Below are 16,112 nucleotides of genomic sequence, written 5' to 3'. Positions count from 1 at the left end.
CCGGCGCGGGGCCGCGGACAGAGCTGCGATGGGAGCCGGCGGGCTCCGCATTCATCATTGTTCCCCTAGCGCCTGGCACGGGTTGGGGCACAGGCAGGGTTGGTGATCTGAAGCGCGCCGGCCCTTCTGTGTCGCCCGTTCCCCGAGCTCTCGTCCCACAAGTGTTTCCTGAGCGCCTTCCGAGGACCAGTCCGGGAGCCGGGAGCTGGCGACTCAAGGAAAGGACGGGGGTTCAAGTCCAGCCGGCTGCGCGCCGCGAGGACCACGAAGCGCTGGTGCGGGCGCCGCGGGGCGCACGGGCCGCGGAGGGACCCGCGCGCGCCCCCGCCGCGCGCTCGTGACGGCGCCCCCGGCCCCGCCCCAGGCCTCCGCCTCCCGCGTCCCCCCTCCCCCCGGCTCGGCCGCGCTCGGGTCGGCGGGCTCCATGGGGAAAGCGGCCGCTCTCTGCCGAGGCAGCGGCTGCGGCGGCCGCTCCCGCGGGCTGTCGTCGCTCTTCACGGTTGTCCCCTGCCTGTCCTGCCACACGGCGGCGCCGAGCATGAACGCTCCCACGCCCGGCTCCGGACCGGAGCCCAAGCCTCAGCTTCAGCCGGTGCCCCAGCCTCAGCGGGAGCTGGTGTCAGAACAGGTGTTGGAGCCAGTTTCTGAGCGGGCGCCAGGATCGGAGCCTGAGCCCAAGAAGATGTCTGAGCCCAGGCCAGGGTTCAGACAGGAACTGGAACTGTTGCCGGCGCTGGGGACTGGGTCAGGGCCCCGGGAAGAGTGGGGCTCAAACCCGGGGCCTGGGCCCCCCACCAAGGCCCCCTTTGAGCAGGTGCCGGCGCTGGGGCCAGCAGTGGGGAGCGTGCCCCCGATCAAACCTGAGTCAGGGTTGTTGCCGGCATCAAAGGACCCGCGCCCGGGGCAGGTGAAAACACACCTTGGGATGGCAGTGCCCCGGAGCAGCTCGCCGGGCGTTGTCCCCATGGTCTCACTTCCTCTGGACAACTTCAAGGGCTGGCTTCTCAAGTGGACCAACTATCTGAAGGGCTACCAGCGCCGCTGGTTCGTGCTCAGCAATGGCCTCCTGTCTTACTACAGGTATGGAGGTGTCAGGGTAGAGGCTGAGTTTGAAGGGTGGAGATCCTGCCATCATAGTGATAGAGGGCATCCAGGGTTGGAGGGTGTGACCACTGGCCCAGGATGTTTGGGAACAGGCAGTCTAGCAGGAGAAGTAACGCCTCTGGCCAACCTTCAACTCAGGCAGGGGAGTCCCCTCTGGACACGACCTTTGGAAAGCTTGGGTCTGCCGAGTGAGCAGGGAGGTTGGAGTGAGGGAGTGATCTGGGGCCTGGGGACCCCTCTGGCCCTGGTGGCTGTGGGACCTGGGGCAGCTATCCAGAGTCGGAACCCCCCACATCCTTGAAACAAGAGCTTTCTAGTTGAGCTAAAATTACTGTATTTGGAGCTGAGGGGGCAGTAACCTTGTTCAGCCCTTAGGACCCGCATGTGGGAAAGGCTCCTGCTCCCTCCTCAGTGAGTCAGACTGCTTCCCACTTTCCCTAGAGTCTGCTGTTTGCCGACCTTGGCCTGGGGGCACAGCAGACTCAGCCTCCTCAGACATTTCAGGAGCCCATCTTGACATTCAATAGAGAATCAGGAAGTGTCCCACCGTGGCCTTTCTTATTCCTGAAGCAGCATGGGGCTCAAAATTGAAGTCTAGTGGTGAGATACCTAACACTGTATTCCACTGAAACGGATTGAAAGGGGGAAAGATCCTGAAGGCTGCCTTGGTATGTTTCCTGGGGACGGGTGGTTTAAACTTTGAGATCTTAGATCACTCTTTACCATAATAGATTCTCAAACCTGAGCAAGCATTGGGATTCGCTGAAGGGCTTGTTGAAACGTGGCTCCGCCATCCTGCTGAGTTCTGCTGCAGGGCGTCTAGGAGGGGCCCCACGAGTCAGCTTTTCTAACGAGTTCCCAGGCGGTGTTGCTCAGGACCACAGTCTAAGAAGCGCGGCTCCATTGTCACTGCAAACAGGAGAGCCCTGCCTTTCTGAAACTCAGGTCACTCTGCTCACTTTACTCAGCTGGGCAGTCTCTTCAGGTTACCCACTGGAGCATTCATGTGGTCCTTCCTAGCCTTTTTGGAACACGATTTCTAGAGGATAGTTGAATCTGTGACGCCCTTGATTATTTGGGACTGACCTTAAGCGATGGTTCCCCCTCTAGGTGGGGATCGAATCACTGTCTTTAATTCCTGGCAGGGGGGAAAGCTGACCTGTGTTTCTCACGCGACCGTCTCGCGACCGTCTCGTGTGGTGTTGTGGTACCCCTCGGCGCTCTCGGCTGCACCATGCACATCACAGGACAGAGTGTTCTCAGAGCTAGGCGACTGAGCAAAATGAGATCCTTTTCCAAATGATGTTTTTATCCCATTTCCCTACCCTGTCTGGCGTGTAAACATTCACCTACGCATGCAGTGATAGAGGTCATCAGTGATTTGCTATAAAGAAGTGTCACCCTGTCTTCTTATAGGCAAGGGACGTAACGCATAGGACATGTCGACTGTGGACCACACATGAATAAATGTTCACTTATTTCATCCCCGAAATCACACTGTGAGGTGGGTTCCAGATTGTCTTCTTGTACAGATGAGGAGTCCTGAGGTTTGCCAGAGGGACGTGTCTTATCCAGAGCCACCGGACCAGGTAGGCAGTGGAGAGAGTCTGACTTAGGCCTTTTGCACTCCAAAGTCTGTGCCTGTCCCAGATGTGAGGACTGATGCCAGTTCCAACTTGAGTTCAGCATTTCTGAGTTATTTGTATCTTCCCAGGTACTAAGAGTCAGTAGTCGGGGTCAAGGTAATGTTTATGAGTCTAGGGTCCATTGTGGCAGGAAGGCCTAGTTGTAGTGGAAAACCTGACCTCATGTGTTTTTGTTTTGTTTTAATCAGTAGAACAAAAATGTCCCCCTTTTTTTTTGGATATGAATAACTATGTATAGACAGTTGGCCTTTCAAGGTAACTTGAAATGTCTAGATTCTCTGGGTAGTGAAGAAAAATTCTCCTTGTTTGCTGATTAGATTGTGGGGACAAATACTGGTTTAGGGGAGAGGAAGGGGTGGGAACAAGTTTTCTCGTGTGTGTGTTTGCACAGTCCAGCTCTGTAGTTTGATTCGTGGACGTTTCTAGATTTCAAGATGGGCCAAGTTGTTGCTCCAGTCGCTTGGGTGGGATGAACGATCCCTAACGTTTATACAGCTTTCTCCCTCCTTTAGCCCCATGTGAGGCCGCCACGAAGATGTTCTCAGTCCCATTTTACAGGAAGGGAAATTGAGGCTGAATAGTGAGCTTAAGGGGTGGTATATGCCAAGGTGCCCAGCCTGAAGGCGGTGTCTCCAGTGCCACAGAAACTGAGTTAGTCTCCGAGTGCAGAAAAGGCCCTTCTGCAGTGGAATCACGCCTCACTTCTCCCCTGCACTCCAGTTCTGCTTTGGTCTGCTTCTCCTCAGGCCTCCCAAGGCCTCAGGTGTTGACACCACTCTGCTGTCCCTGCTTGTGATCTGAATCCTGCCTTCCAGACCAGGCCTGGCCATCCTGCCTGCTGGGCTCAAGGGCTGAGCAGCCTCCAGGCCTGCTGCTCACAGTCTCGACAGCTCAGGGTGGGTTATCCAGGCCTCCGTCTGCACCCAGGTCCGTGGCTCTTTAAGTGTGTGTGGCTGGAATAGAGGCAAATTCTGGTGCTTGTGAGTTGCACACAGATTAAGAGAACTCTTTTTTCATGATCTCTTTTCTTTCTTTTTAGATGTGGCACGCAGAATCTTTAGTTGCAGCATGTGGGATCTAAGTTCCCTGACCAGGGTTTGAACCCAGGCCCCCTGCACTGGGAGCATGGAGTCCTAGACACTGGACCACCAGGGAAATCCCCAGAGTTACCATTTCTTTCACGATCTTTCCTTAGGGGCATGGTGGAGTCAGCGTTAGTGCTGGGTGACGTGGCTGCTGGGGAAGGAACTGGAGCCTCTTCTCTTGGTAGCTTCCCTTTTGGAAAAACTGTAAATTTTGTTTGTTTGTTTGTTTTGAAACTGAGCAAAGCCTAGTTTGGACATTTCTTGTGTTCTTTGCCTGATCCTATGCTCCAGCCTGCCTGTCTCCAAGATAACTGTCATTCCAAATCCTGATCAACATCCGTTTTCTTTTTTTTAATTTAGTTTTATCTCATCTATATGCTGGAGAAGGAAATGGCAACCCACTCCAGTATTCTTGCCTGGGAAAATCCCATGGACAGAGGAGCCTGGTGGGCTGTAGTCCGTGGGGTCACAAAGAGTTGGACATGACTGAGTGACTAAGCACTCGCACATCTATATGCAATTAAAAAAAGTTTTTCATTTCAACCACTTTAATTTTATTTTTAAAAATCTTGTTTTATTTTATTTTAAAATATTTATGTATTTGGTTGCACAAGGTATTAATTTCGGCATGTGGGATCTAGTTCCTTGACCAGGGATCAAATCCAGGCCCCCTGCAATTGGGAGCATGGAGTCTTAGCTGCTGGAGCATCAGGGAAGTCCCTCAACCGTTTTTAACTGTGTGAAAAGGGATCTTGTACAACATATGATTTGGGGGGACTAATTTTGGGTGCTCTATGACAGCCCGGGTTGAAAGTGTACCTTTTACCTGTGTGTGCTCCTCTTGTTAGTGCGTGCCTGCTCAGTAGCATCTGACTGCAGCCCCATGGACGGTAGCCTGCCAGGCTCCTCTGTCTGTGGAATTTCCCAGGCAAGAATACTGGAGTGGGCTCCCACATCTCTTGTGTCTCCTGCAGTAGAGGAGACACAGTAGAGGTGGATTCTTTACCACTGAGCCACCTGGGAAGCCCTGCTCCTCTTGATGGGTGATTACAGAAACACTTGAATGCGTGCGGGAGTCCTTGCAGGTGAGATCACTGGGTTGTGGAGATTGTGAACGCCGAGCTCTTTTCCAGAGCAGTTGTGCTAGTTTATAGTCCCACTGGGAACAAATAAGAGCTTTTTGTGGATCTCTGATCTCTGTCCTTTGCAGCTCTTGGTATTGTCAGCGTTGACTTTGCCAATTAAATGAGTATTGCATCACAGTCTTGACCTGCATTTCAGTCCCCGTTATTTTTACTTTGATAGAAAATCGGGGGCGGGGTGGGGGTTGGATTAGAATTTCTCCATTAAGTGTGGCTTCCTCGAGTGTTTCTGTCCTAGATTCTGCTGGAAAAGCTCACTCAAAGTCAAGTTTGTTCCAAGGGAGAAAGTACACAGTGGCAACAGCTGGGCTTAGTAACATTCGTATTATCAGGAATAACAAGACGCTCTTTGTAAATATTGTCACATACTGAAAGCATTTCTGGGAGGTCTGGGTAATTGTTGGCAGGTTACTTCTTTCCAACAATGTGCTAGGAATGTAAATACAGGAGGCAAGGTTATTCTATTGCGTGGCACACTTAATCACGTATTTGTTTGACTATTTGAATACCAATAACGGAAATATGGTTTTGTGCTCTTTTTTGGTTGTTAGTTCCCATTTAAAAACTTTCATCCCAAGTTCTCATCTCACAGGGAATGTGTAACTACCTGAAATTAGGGAAGAATTCATAATAATAATGCAGAATTTTCAAAGGTATGGGCTTCCCTGGTGGCTCAGCCGGTAAAGAATCTGCATGCAATGTGGGAGACCTGGGTTTGATCCCCAGGTTGGGAAGATCCCCTGGAGAAGGGAACAGCTACCCACTCCAGTATTCTGGTCTGGAGAATTCCTTGGACTGTATAGATTTGGCTCGTAAAGAGTCGGACTCGACTGAGCGACTTTCACTCTTCAAAGGTATTCAGTTCAGTTCAGTCACTCAGTTGTGTCCGACTCTTTGCAACCCCATGAATCGCAGCACGCAAGGCCTCCCTGTCCATCACCATCTCCTGGAGTTCACTCAAACTCACCTCCATCAAGTCAGTGATGCCATCCAACCATCTCATCCTCTGTCGTCCCCTTCTCCTCGTGCCCCCAATCCCTCCCAGCATCAGAGTCTTTTCCAATGAGTCAACTCTTTGCATGAGGTGGCCAAAGTACTGGAGTTTCAGCCTTAGCATCATTTCTTCCAAAGAACACCCAGGGCTGATCTCCTTTAGAATGGACTGGTTGGATCTCCTTGAAGTCCAAGGGACTCTCAAGAGTCTTCTCCAACACCACAGTTCAAAAGCATCAATTCTTCGGCACTCAGCTTTCTTCACAGTCCAACTCATTAGCCCTTAACAAACACATGAAAAGATGCTCAACATCACTCATTATCAGAGAAATGCGAATCAAAACCACAGTGAGGTACCATCTCACACCGGTCAGAATGGCTGCCATCAGAAAGTCTACAAACAATAAATGCTGGAGAGGGTGAGGAGAAAAAGGAACCCTCTTACACTGTTGGTGGGAATGCAAACTAGTACAGCCACTATGGAGAACAGTGTGGAGATTCCTTAAAAAACTGGAAATAGAACTGCCATACAACCCCGAAATCCCACTGTTGGGCATACACACCAAGGAAACCAGAATTGAAAGAGATACGTGTACCCCAATGTTCATTGCAGCACTGTTTATAATAGCCAGGACATGGAAGCAACCTAGTTGTCCATCAGCAGACGAATGGATAAGAAAGCTGTGGTACATATACACAATGGACTGTTACTCAGCCATTAAAAAGAATACATTTGAATCAGTTCTAATGAGGTGGATGAAACTGGAGCCTATTATACAGAGCTAAGTAAGTCAGAAAGAAAAACACCAATATAGTATATTAACTCATATATATGGAATTTAGAAAGATGGTAACGATGATCCTATATGTGAGACAGCAGATGTAAAGAACAGACTTTTGGACTCTGGGAGAAGGCGAGGGTGGGATGATTTGAGAGGATAGCATTGAAACATGTATATTATCATATGTGAAACAGATCACTAGTCCAGGTTTGATGCATGAGACAGGGTGCTCGAGGCTGGTGCATTGGGATGACCCTGAGGGATGGGATGGGGAGGGAGGTGGAAGGGAGGGTCAGGATGGGGAACACATGTACACCCATGGCTGATTCATGTCAATGTATGGCAAAACCCACCACAATATTGTAAAGTAATTGGCCTTCAATTAAAATAAATTTAAAAAAATAAATGGAAAAAAAAAGAAATCTTTTAAAAAAAAGTATTAGCCTCAACAAGTCCTTATGGTGAGAGTGTTTGACACATAAGCTTTATTATTATTTTATTTATTTATTTATTTATTTTTAAGACAGATAAGCTTTATCCACGTTAATGACACAGTTGATTTGATTAAACAAAAGTCTGTTTTGTTCTGTACAGGTTGCCTGCTCAGTAACATTAGAAATGACATTTGCTTCCCAGGAAATGATTTCAAGCAAATCATGAAACGAAAACTTTAAAAAAATATTTGTTTGGCTGCATCGGGTCTTGGTTGTGGCACTCAGGATCTTCGTTGCATCGTGTGGGATTTTTCACTGGTGCACAGTCTTCCTGGTTGTAGCACATGGTCTCCAGAGCGCGTGGACTCAGGCGTTGTGGTGAGTGGACTTGGTTGCTCAACCAGGGCTTGATTCCGCATTCCCTGCATTGCAAGGCCAGTTCTTAACCACAGGACCACGAGGGGAGTCCACCCAAAAGGTTTCAATTTATTATTGTTCAGGCTAATCTGTGGGTAGGAATGGCGAAGCCAGTTATCGAGAAAGGGACCAAGGAAATTAGTCTGGGTCTATAAGAAAGCAGGCTTCAGTCAATTGAAAGTAAGTTTTCCAAGTCCTCCAGCTGAGGAAGCCCACTGAACACAGGGTGAATCGGGCCCACTTTAGGGTGGAGGCCAAGACGTTTTTGCCTGTAGGATGGATCGAGTACTCCTCCAGTGAGGCCAACTCTCAGAGGCAAGCTCTCCTGGAGACAGTATTTTGCCTCTGTGTATATAATTGTATTGTCTATTTGTTTGGCTGTGCTGGGCCCTTGTTGCTGCATGTGCTTTTTCTGCCCTTGTGGTGAGCGGGTGCTGCTCTGCAGCTGCAGCGCGCAGGCTCTCATTGCGGAGGCTTCTCGTTGCAGAGCATGGGCTCTAGGGCACGGGCTCAGTGGTTGTGGTGCACGGGCTTAGTTGCTCATCAACGTGTGGGATCTTCTGGCATCAGGGATCTAACCCCTGTCTCTTGCATTGGCAGGCAGATTCTTTACCACTGAGCCATCAGGGAGGCCTAGTATTTTTTTTTAAATAAAGTTTTATCGGGACACAGTCATGCCCATTCATTTTTGTGGCTATGACTCCTTTTTTTTTTTTTTTTTTTGCAGCACTGCAAGTTTTGTGGGCTCTTAGTTCCCCAATCAGGGATTGAACTCTTGTCCTCATCAAAGAAAGCAGAGTCTTATATGTGACTGCGCAGTGAAAGTGTAGTCTTATCTTAATCCCCTGAGACAGTCTTTTTGATGTCAGTTTGGTGGTGGTTTAGTCACCAAGTTGTGTCCAACTCTTGTGACCCATGGACTGTAGCCTGCTAGGCTCCCCTGTCCATGGGATTCTCCAGGCAAGAATACTGGAGTGGGTTGCCATTCCCTTCTGCATGATGTCAGTTTAGGTGATGCTTAAAGGATGGAGCTAGAAAAGACCATCCAGTTGCAAAATGTCCCTGAAAACATGAAGTTGAAAGTACAAGTCTTCAGGTTAAGCCACTAGGTTATCCACCCCAGAAGGTGGCCTTATTGTATTGGATTCAGCTTTAATTTGAAATATCATCCAGTATTTTATATTATGAGACCATAAGGAAGCTGGGAAGGAATGCACGGGTTGAAAATGTGTACACATTTCTTTAATGTTTAGCACGAAGGTGTTGCAAAGAGCCTCCAAGAGGACTGGCAGTATGTTTTGGAGGAGACACGGCACGTCAGTGTTCTTAGCAAGGTCTTGTTGTTCAGTTGCTAAGTCATGTCCTACACGTTGGGACCCTATGGACTTCAGCACACCAGGCTCCTCTGTCCTCCACTGTCTCCCGGAGTTTGCTCAGACTCACGTCCATTGAGTTGGTGATGCTGTCTAACCACCTCATCCTCTCCTGCTCCCTTCCCCTGTCGCCTTCAGCTTTCCTAGCACCAGGATCTTTTCTAGCGGGTCGGCTCTTCATATCAGGTAGCCAGCTTCAGCTGGATTTTCAGCTTCAGTTACAGTCCTTCCAATGAATATTCAGGGTTGATTTCCTTTAGGATTGACTGGTTTGATCTTGCAGTCCATGGGACTCTCAAGAGTCTTCTCCAGCACCACAATTTGAAAGCATCAATTATTTGATGCTCAGCCTTCTTTATGGTCTGACACTCACATCTGTACATGACTATGGGAAAAGCCATAGCTTTGACCATACAGACCTTTGTGGGCAAAGTGATGTCTGCTTTTTAATATGTTGTCTAGGTTTGTCATAGCTTTCCTTGCAAGGAGAAGGCATCTGTTAGTGAGGTGTAGTCACACAAATTATAATTTCCCCACACAACCCGCTCCTCCTCCTGACCTTCCTTTCTTTGAATAGCTGGAAACCCAAGTCACGCTGCTTCCTGCCGCCCTCACCCTACATCAGATGGAACAGCCAAGCCCTGCCTGTCTCCTTCCCCGCGTCCACCCCTCCTCCCCATTGCTGGTGCCGCGTCATGGCTGAGCTGAGCTGGTGTCCCAGCCTCCAGCTTCTGCCCTGGACGGGGGCCCTGGTGTGGCACCACCTGCCCGCCCCAAGGGCCCTATATTTCCCTGTCCTCTCCAGGAATCTCTTTCAACAGTCCCATCCCCTGTGTTAGCAGTCGCCTACTGTGGGTTTCTCACATTTGAAATATCCATAATGGCCCCAGACCGACCTAAGGACCACATCTTTCTCCTTTGGGAGTTTATAGGGTTGCTGTGTGGGCACCTCTGCAGACAGCTTTGTGCCAAAGGGACACTGTGGCCAAGTTTGGCATCTTCCTTTTTTTTTTTTAATTAAAAAAATCTTTTGGCAGGGGAGGCTGCATGTGTCATGTGGGATCTTAGTTCCCCAACCAGGGATCGAACCTGGGCTCCCTGCACTGGGAGCACAGCATGCTAACCACTGGACAACCAGGGACGTCTCATCTCAGGCACTTTTCTGACTAGACCTTCCCCAAGTCCCTTCTTGGATTTGTCAGGCTTGGGTTTGCCTGACTTGGGTTTGCCCAGGACGAGGGTGCACTCGCCACATGGACCTCCTTCCTCTACAGGACCTTCCCTTTTACACCTTTGGTGAGATGTCTGGTGTGAGTTCTTCAGCTGCTGCAAAGCCTTGTACCTTCTTCAGGGAGGGTCTGTTAATCCAGGATCAGAGCCAGCACGCAGTCTGGAACATGGTGACAGCGAACGTACTGCAGCTTTGGTTGTATCACTTATCGAGGGCCAACAATGTACAGGCAGCATGGGAGACAAGCACGTGCGCATCGTGGAACCACGGGTGGAGGAGGAGGGGCCCAGTCTCCAGTTTCAGCAGTAATTAAGTTCCTGGCCAGCCTCTGCATCCGTCCTGGCCAGTCAGTGAGAGGCCCGCGGGTTCAGGCAAAGTGCTGTGGGGCTTCCCAGGGGGCTGGCTACTCAAGCCTGTGGCTTTCACACCTCCTGTAGTCTTCTGGGATGCAGTTGGCAAAAGATGTCAATAAAGAAAGACAGGCTTGTGAAAAGGATGTGAGGTTCCTTAAACCAAGATCAATATCTGTTTATCCCAGGAGGGAACAAAATATGGAGGAAATGGGCCTGTTTCCTGGACGACGACTCTGGATGGTGACATGCGGAGAGGAGATGATGAGCGATGCCCTGAACTAAAGTTGATATTGGCAGCTTAGTGTGTGTTGAGTCACACACCAGGTGTCCCCACACGGACGTGGCTTTAAGAGGTTCCCTTGGTAATTGCACACACGAAGCAAACTGTCAGCGAGTCTCACGGTCACGCTGGGTACTGTGTGCTTTTCTTCTTTTACGAGCGACTCTTTTCCCTCGTGTTTCCGCTTTTAAAAGTTCTTAGAGTTCCGATCACTTAGCTTCACCCCTCTTGGCCACTTGTCACCTGTTCAGTCACAGCTCTGTGCGTCGGATGCCGGTTTAATGACCTTGATGCGCACCTTTTGATCTGCGTTGCTGGGCCATTGCCTAAACCAAAAAGAGGGCAGATGGCCTTGCTGAGCTGGCTCGGAGCCGGGCTGTGTTGTCCTCTGAAGCGGCAGTAGGTGTTGTCTCCCTAAATATAACTTACAGTTTGTGGCTTCCCTGGACTCAGTGCTCACTGCCCTTCCCAGTCAGCTCCCTCCACCCTCCTTCTCTGTCTTCAAGTCTTCTTCTGCCCAGCCGACCTTATTCTCCTTCTGCCAGCCTCATGCCTTTCACTCTTCCCTTCAGATCCCTGCACCTACCACCTCCCAGCAAGAGCAACCCTGCCCACTGCTGTAGGTAGCCTAGCCAGGCAGCCGAATTCCAGGTCATCGCAGCCTGAACCTGCCTGGATCCCCCTGCAATGAGTGGGGCTGGCAGAACCATCGTTCCTCTGACGGCCCTTTTGCGTGGTGTCATTTGGCTGTGTACTCCTGTTAGCTGGCTGTTGGCCCGTCTCCTCCCTGCCAGAGCGTGGGGCTGTGTCTTCTCTCTATGGTGTCCCCTGGGGTGCTGGGCATGGTGTCTTGTAGATTCCCAAATGCCAGTGGAAAAAAAAAAATTTTTTTTTTTTTTCCACAGAAGCTACACATGACCCAGCTTCTCAGCTCCTATTCAGAGGCTTATCCTAAGACAAGGATATGTGATGAATTTGAGATCTCATTGTATTCATTTACATTTAAAACTCTTTGTTATAGAGAATTTAAAACATCTGTAAGAGTAGACAAGAGTAAAATGGACCTGTATTCATCCATTTCTCCAGTTTCAACAATTATTAACTTCCCGGCCAATCTTATTTCATCTGAGTGCCCTTACCCCACATCATTTTGAAGTGAACTTCAAATATCATACATCACCTGTAAATATTTCAGTATCTTTAAAGGATAAGGATTTTTAAAAAACATATCCACAGCACCATTGTTACAACTAAAATTAGCAATAATTCCTTATTATCATCAAATATCAAGTCAGTGTTCAAAGTTTCAGTGGTCTCAAATGCCATAAAGTTTTTTCCTAAGTGTTTTTTTGATGCATTTGTTTGTATCAGGACCTAAATAAGGTCTGCCTATAGAATGTCTGTGGGACTTCCCTGGTGGTCCAGTGGTTAAGAATCTGCCTTCCAATGCAGGGGATGTGGGTTTGATCCCTGTTCGGGGAACTAAGATCCCCACAAGCCACTGGGAAACTGAGCCCATGTGCTCTGAAGCCCGCTCACCACAACTAGAGAGAAGCCTGCGCGCCACAGCGAGTATCCAGAGTGCTGTAACCAAGACCTGATGCAGCCAAATATATTAATCAAGTTCTTAAAAGTTAGAAAAAAAAGGATGTCTCTCTAGTTTTGCTGGTTGCCTCCTCTTGGTGTAGGTTAACATGTTCCTATGTCCTCTGTGGTTCCCTAGCTTGGCGGATGGAGCTGGAAACTTGATCAGGTGGTGACGGGTTCATCAGGAGCTCGTGATGTCTGGTAACTTTTTGGTCTTTGACGTTAGCGGGTGGTAGCAGTCAGTCTTAGATTAGCCTAATTCTATCATTCTTCCTCACTTATTTGCAGGAATACTTCTATAAAGAGAAATTTACCCTCATCTACTTGGGTTACTCAAGGATACAGTTCACACAGGAAAGGCAGAATAAATGCCGTGTCCACCCGCTGCTGCGTAGTCCTTACTGATACTCATCTCATCTGGCCTTCTCTTTGCCTAGTGCAGCCTCTTCGGTTGGTTCCGGAGTCCTCTGGAAAGGACCCTGATGGTGCTGATAGCATCCCGTGTCCGGCTTGGAAAGATGTTCCAGGCTCTTCTTGCTCTTGTCTTAGCTCAGCCCTGGAGTCGGCCATTTCTGACTATACTCCAACGGGGATGCTGGCAGGTCCTCGGATGAGTCATGTGAAAACAGGAAACGGCCTCGACACCAGCCTGCTTTGACTTGCAGGAATCTTTAAAAGGAACGGAGGCAGAGGTACAAACCTCAATGTTCTGTTTGCCCGATGTCTTCATGAGCTGGGCAGAGGCTGTTCTAGCTGTATTTAAGGTTTTTGAGTCATCAAGGAAATCTTCAACGCATGACACAAAAATTGTGATGGAGACAGTACCCTGTATTTTTACCCTGTTCTATCTTAGATTCCACTAATGACTATATTTGAACAGTGACTAGAGGTGTATAGGGCTTCCCTGTGGCTCAGCTGGTAAAGAATCTGCCTGCAGTGTGGGAGACCTGGGTTCGATCCCTGGGTTGGGAAGATCCCCTGGAGAAGGGAAAGGCTACCCACTCCAGTATTTTGGCCTGGAGAATCCCATGGACTGTATAGTCCGTGGGGTCGCGGAGAGCTGGGCACGCCTGAGTGACTGTCACTAGTGGCGTATAAGGTGCTTATGCCTGTGTCATCCCATTGGATGACAAACCCAGGGGGAAAGGTTGTCATCATGTCCTGGTAACAACTGAGAAAGCCAGGGTTTGTTCCACTGAGTTGGTGTCACTTAGTGGGTGGCTGAGCTAAGATCTGAACCCCACACTTTCTGGAATTCCACCACTGGAGCCTGTCCTCTTAGTGTTAGAAGCTGTGTCTCCCACCCAAACAAGCCGTCCCTCCAGATCCCCCTGGTGTAGATACTTCTGGGTCCCACTTGGGAGACCTGCGGGTGGGCAGCCTCCCCCATGAAGAGATAGTGGGGGTCCTTTGTCCCCTCTCGGTTCCCACCAGTTCCCTTCATTCAGGAGATACCCTGCCTCGCCCGTCTTCAGGGTCAGTCCCTGTATGAGACCCCACAGCAGGCCCCTCCCCCCTTTTTTAAGCAGGACGTTTTGTTATCAGGTCTTTGCTAAACACTGAAACCGTTGGCAAGGTCAGCTGCCTAGTGCACTAGGCTTACCCGCTATCCACTGCCGCGGAACTCTGAGGCTTAAAATAACAACAATGCTTTTATTATTGCCCACAGTTTTCTGTTGGGTGGGAATTCAGAAAGGGCTTGGTTGGACAGTTCTGGCACAGGCCCTCGAGTGGGGCTGCAGTCAGCTGGTGGCTGGGGTTGGGATGGCAGGTTCTGGAGCATCTGGAGGCTGGCCGAGCCTCTCTCTCCGTCCACAGGGTCTCAGAGCTCCTCCTTGTGCTGTCCACACGGCTGGTTTGGGCTGTAGCACAGTGGCTTCAGAGCAGATAGGCTGCTTCCCTTGGGGCTGGTTTCCCTCAGAGGGAGCATCCCAAGAGAGCAGGGCAGACAGGCACGGACCAGACCTCTGATCCGGAGACTGCGTTTTCAGCAGAACTGCTTTGATCGCTGGACCCAGAGTTGTCTTAGATCCTTAAGCCAGTTTGAGTTCATTTTTGTGTATGTGTAAGTTAAGGGTCCAATCTCACTTATTTGCGTGTGGATACAGTATCCAGTTTTTCCAGCACCATTAGTTGAAGCGGGCTTCCCAGGTGGCGCGGTGGTAATGAATCCACCCTGCAAGGGAGGAGCCGCAGGAGATGCAGGCTCCATCCCTAGGTCGGAAAGATTTCCTGGAGGAGGAAATGGCAACCCCCTCCAGTATTCTCGCCTGGAGAATCCCATGGACAGAGGAGCCTGGCGGGCTACAGTCCGTGGGGTCACACAAATAGTTGGACACGACTAAGCCTGCACATGACAGCAAATTTGTTGAAGAGAACTGTCCTGTCCCCATTGAGTGGTCTCGGCACCCTGTCAAAGATCACTTGACCACATATGCAAAGGTGGAAACCAAACTCTTTTGGAAAACATGGTCACTCACTGAACGTGCCAGCCTGTCATCCTCAGGGTCTAGCTGTGGCTCTGTCCCCAGGGACCGTGGGAAGCGAAGTCCAGGAAGATGGACCTCTTTGGTCGTGTCTCCCTTCTCGAGACCGCTGTGACCAGCTGCAGAGCCCTCTACTCACACAGAGTGTTTGCAGTAGCCTAAGAGGAGGCGGGCGGAGATCAGGAGCAGACGCTGAGGTTGCCCACAGAGGCTGCTGACAGGCGCCTGCTTTTCCACACTGGAGCCTCCTTCTCCACCTTCCCTTCCTCCTGTACTCGTGCAGCCCGTTCACCCACAGGACCAGCCTCAGCTCTGCCTCTCCAGGGTCATCTGACCTCGTCCTCCACAGTCACACTCTGGTAACAGCAGGCTCTGACTGTCCTGACAGGAGAAGGAGTTAGAGCTGGGTCCTCAGCTCACTTTCCTCCTGGATCAGGCAGCCCCAAAGCAGACCACCCCCAAACCCAGAGGCTTAAAGCAAGGAGGGGGTCGGGACTTCTAAGACTCGGCACTCCCAATACAAGGGGCCTGAGCTCCATCCCTGGTCAGGGAACTAGATCCCACATGCTGCAGCTAAGACCTGGTGCAGCCAAATAAATAAAAATTAATTTAAAAAACATTAAAAAAAATAAAGCAAGGGAGGCAGTTATTTTTGTTTGCGTATCTCCCCAGCTCTGCCTCAGCAAGAGACACTCTGCTCCCCCCTCTGCCCTGTGGGCTGGGGGAGCCATGCACCCACATTCCTGTCCACACCCCACTGGCCAAGTCCAAGCACATAACCCCACCCAGTGTCGGTAGGGTGGGAATTCACCCACTTCCCACTCCAGTGTGTGATCCTGCAAAGCCCTGTGGCAAAGGACATGGGCATGTAAGTGTAATTCAAGGAGGATTTTAAGAATTGGCGGGGAGGGAAAAAAGCTTCAGTTTATCCCAACCTCCAACCTCCCTTTCAGCTATCACACTCATTTGCAGGGTGAGCTCCGGGGTTCCTTCCAGCCCCAGCCTCCTGAGAACTTGATAGTTCAACCAACTGGAAGAAAGGGAGATGAGCTATCAGAAATGATTTATGCCTGGCACTGAGCTTGGCACGTTGAGGGGCGCAGGTCTGTTGACTCAGTGGCTTGGAGGTCAGAGTCCAGGCAGCCAGGAGCTGGTGGCTGAGCTGGTAGAGGAGGACCGATGGATGCTTCTGCTGGGCA

At 50.2% G+C, this 16,112-nt stretch overlaps 1 protein-coding gene across 2 annotated transcripts in view; it reads left to right on the top strand.

The window, feature by feature from the left end:
* Positions 1–394: 394 nt before the first annotated feature.
* OSBP2 (oxysterol binding protein 2) overlaps positions 395–16,112 on the top strand; it is a 123,918-nt gene continuing 108,200 nt past the window's right edge. The window contains exon 1 of one of the 2 annotated variants that reach the window (XM_027566295.1): positions 395–1,080. In XM_027566295.1, coding sequence (XP_027422096.1) covers positions 425–1,080 — 656 coding nt within the window. In that variant the 5' untranslated portion in view covers positions 395–424. The remainder of the gene's footprint in view (positions 1,081–16,112) is intronic. The other variant, XM_027566293.1, reaches the window with a different exon arrangement.

This window comes from Bos indicus x Bos taurus, chromosome 17 (genome assembly GCF_003369695.1).
Source record: "Bos indicus x Bos taurus breed Angus x Brahman F1 hybrid chromosome 17, Bos_hybrid_MaternalHap_v2.0, whole genome shotgun sequence".
Lineage (NCBI taxonomy): Eukaryota > Metazoa > Chordata > Mammalia > Artiodactyla > Bovidae > Bos > Bos indicus x Bos taurus.
This window is presented reverse-complemented; position numbering and strand designations above follow the sequence as displayed.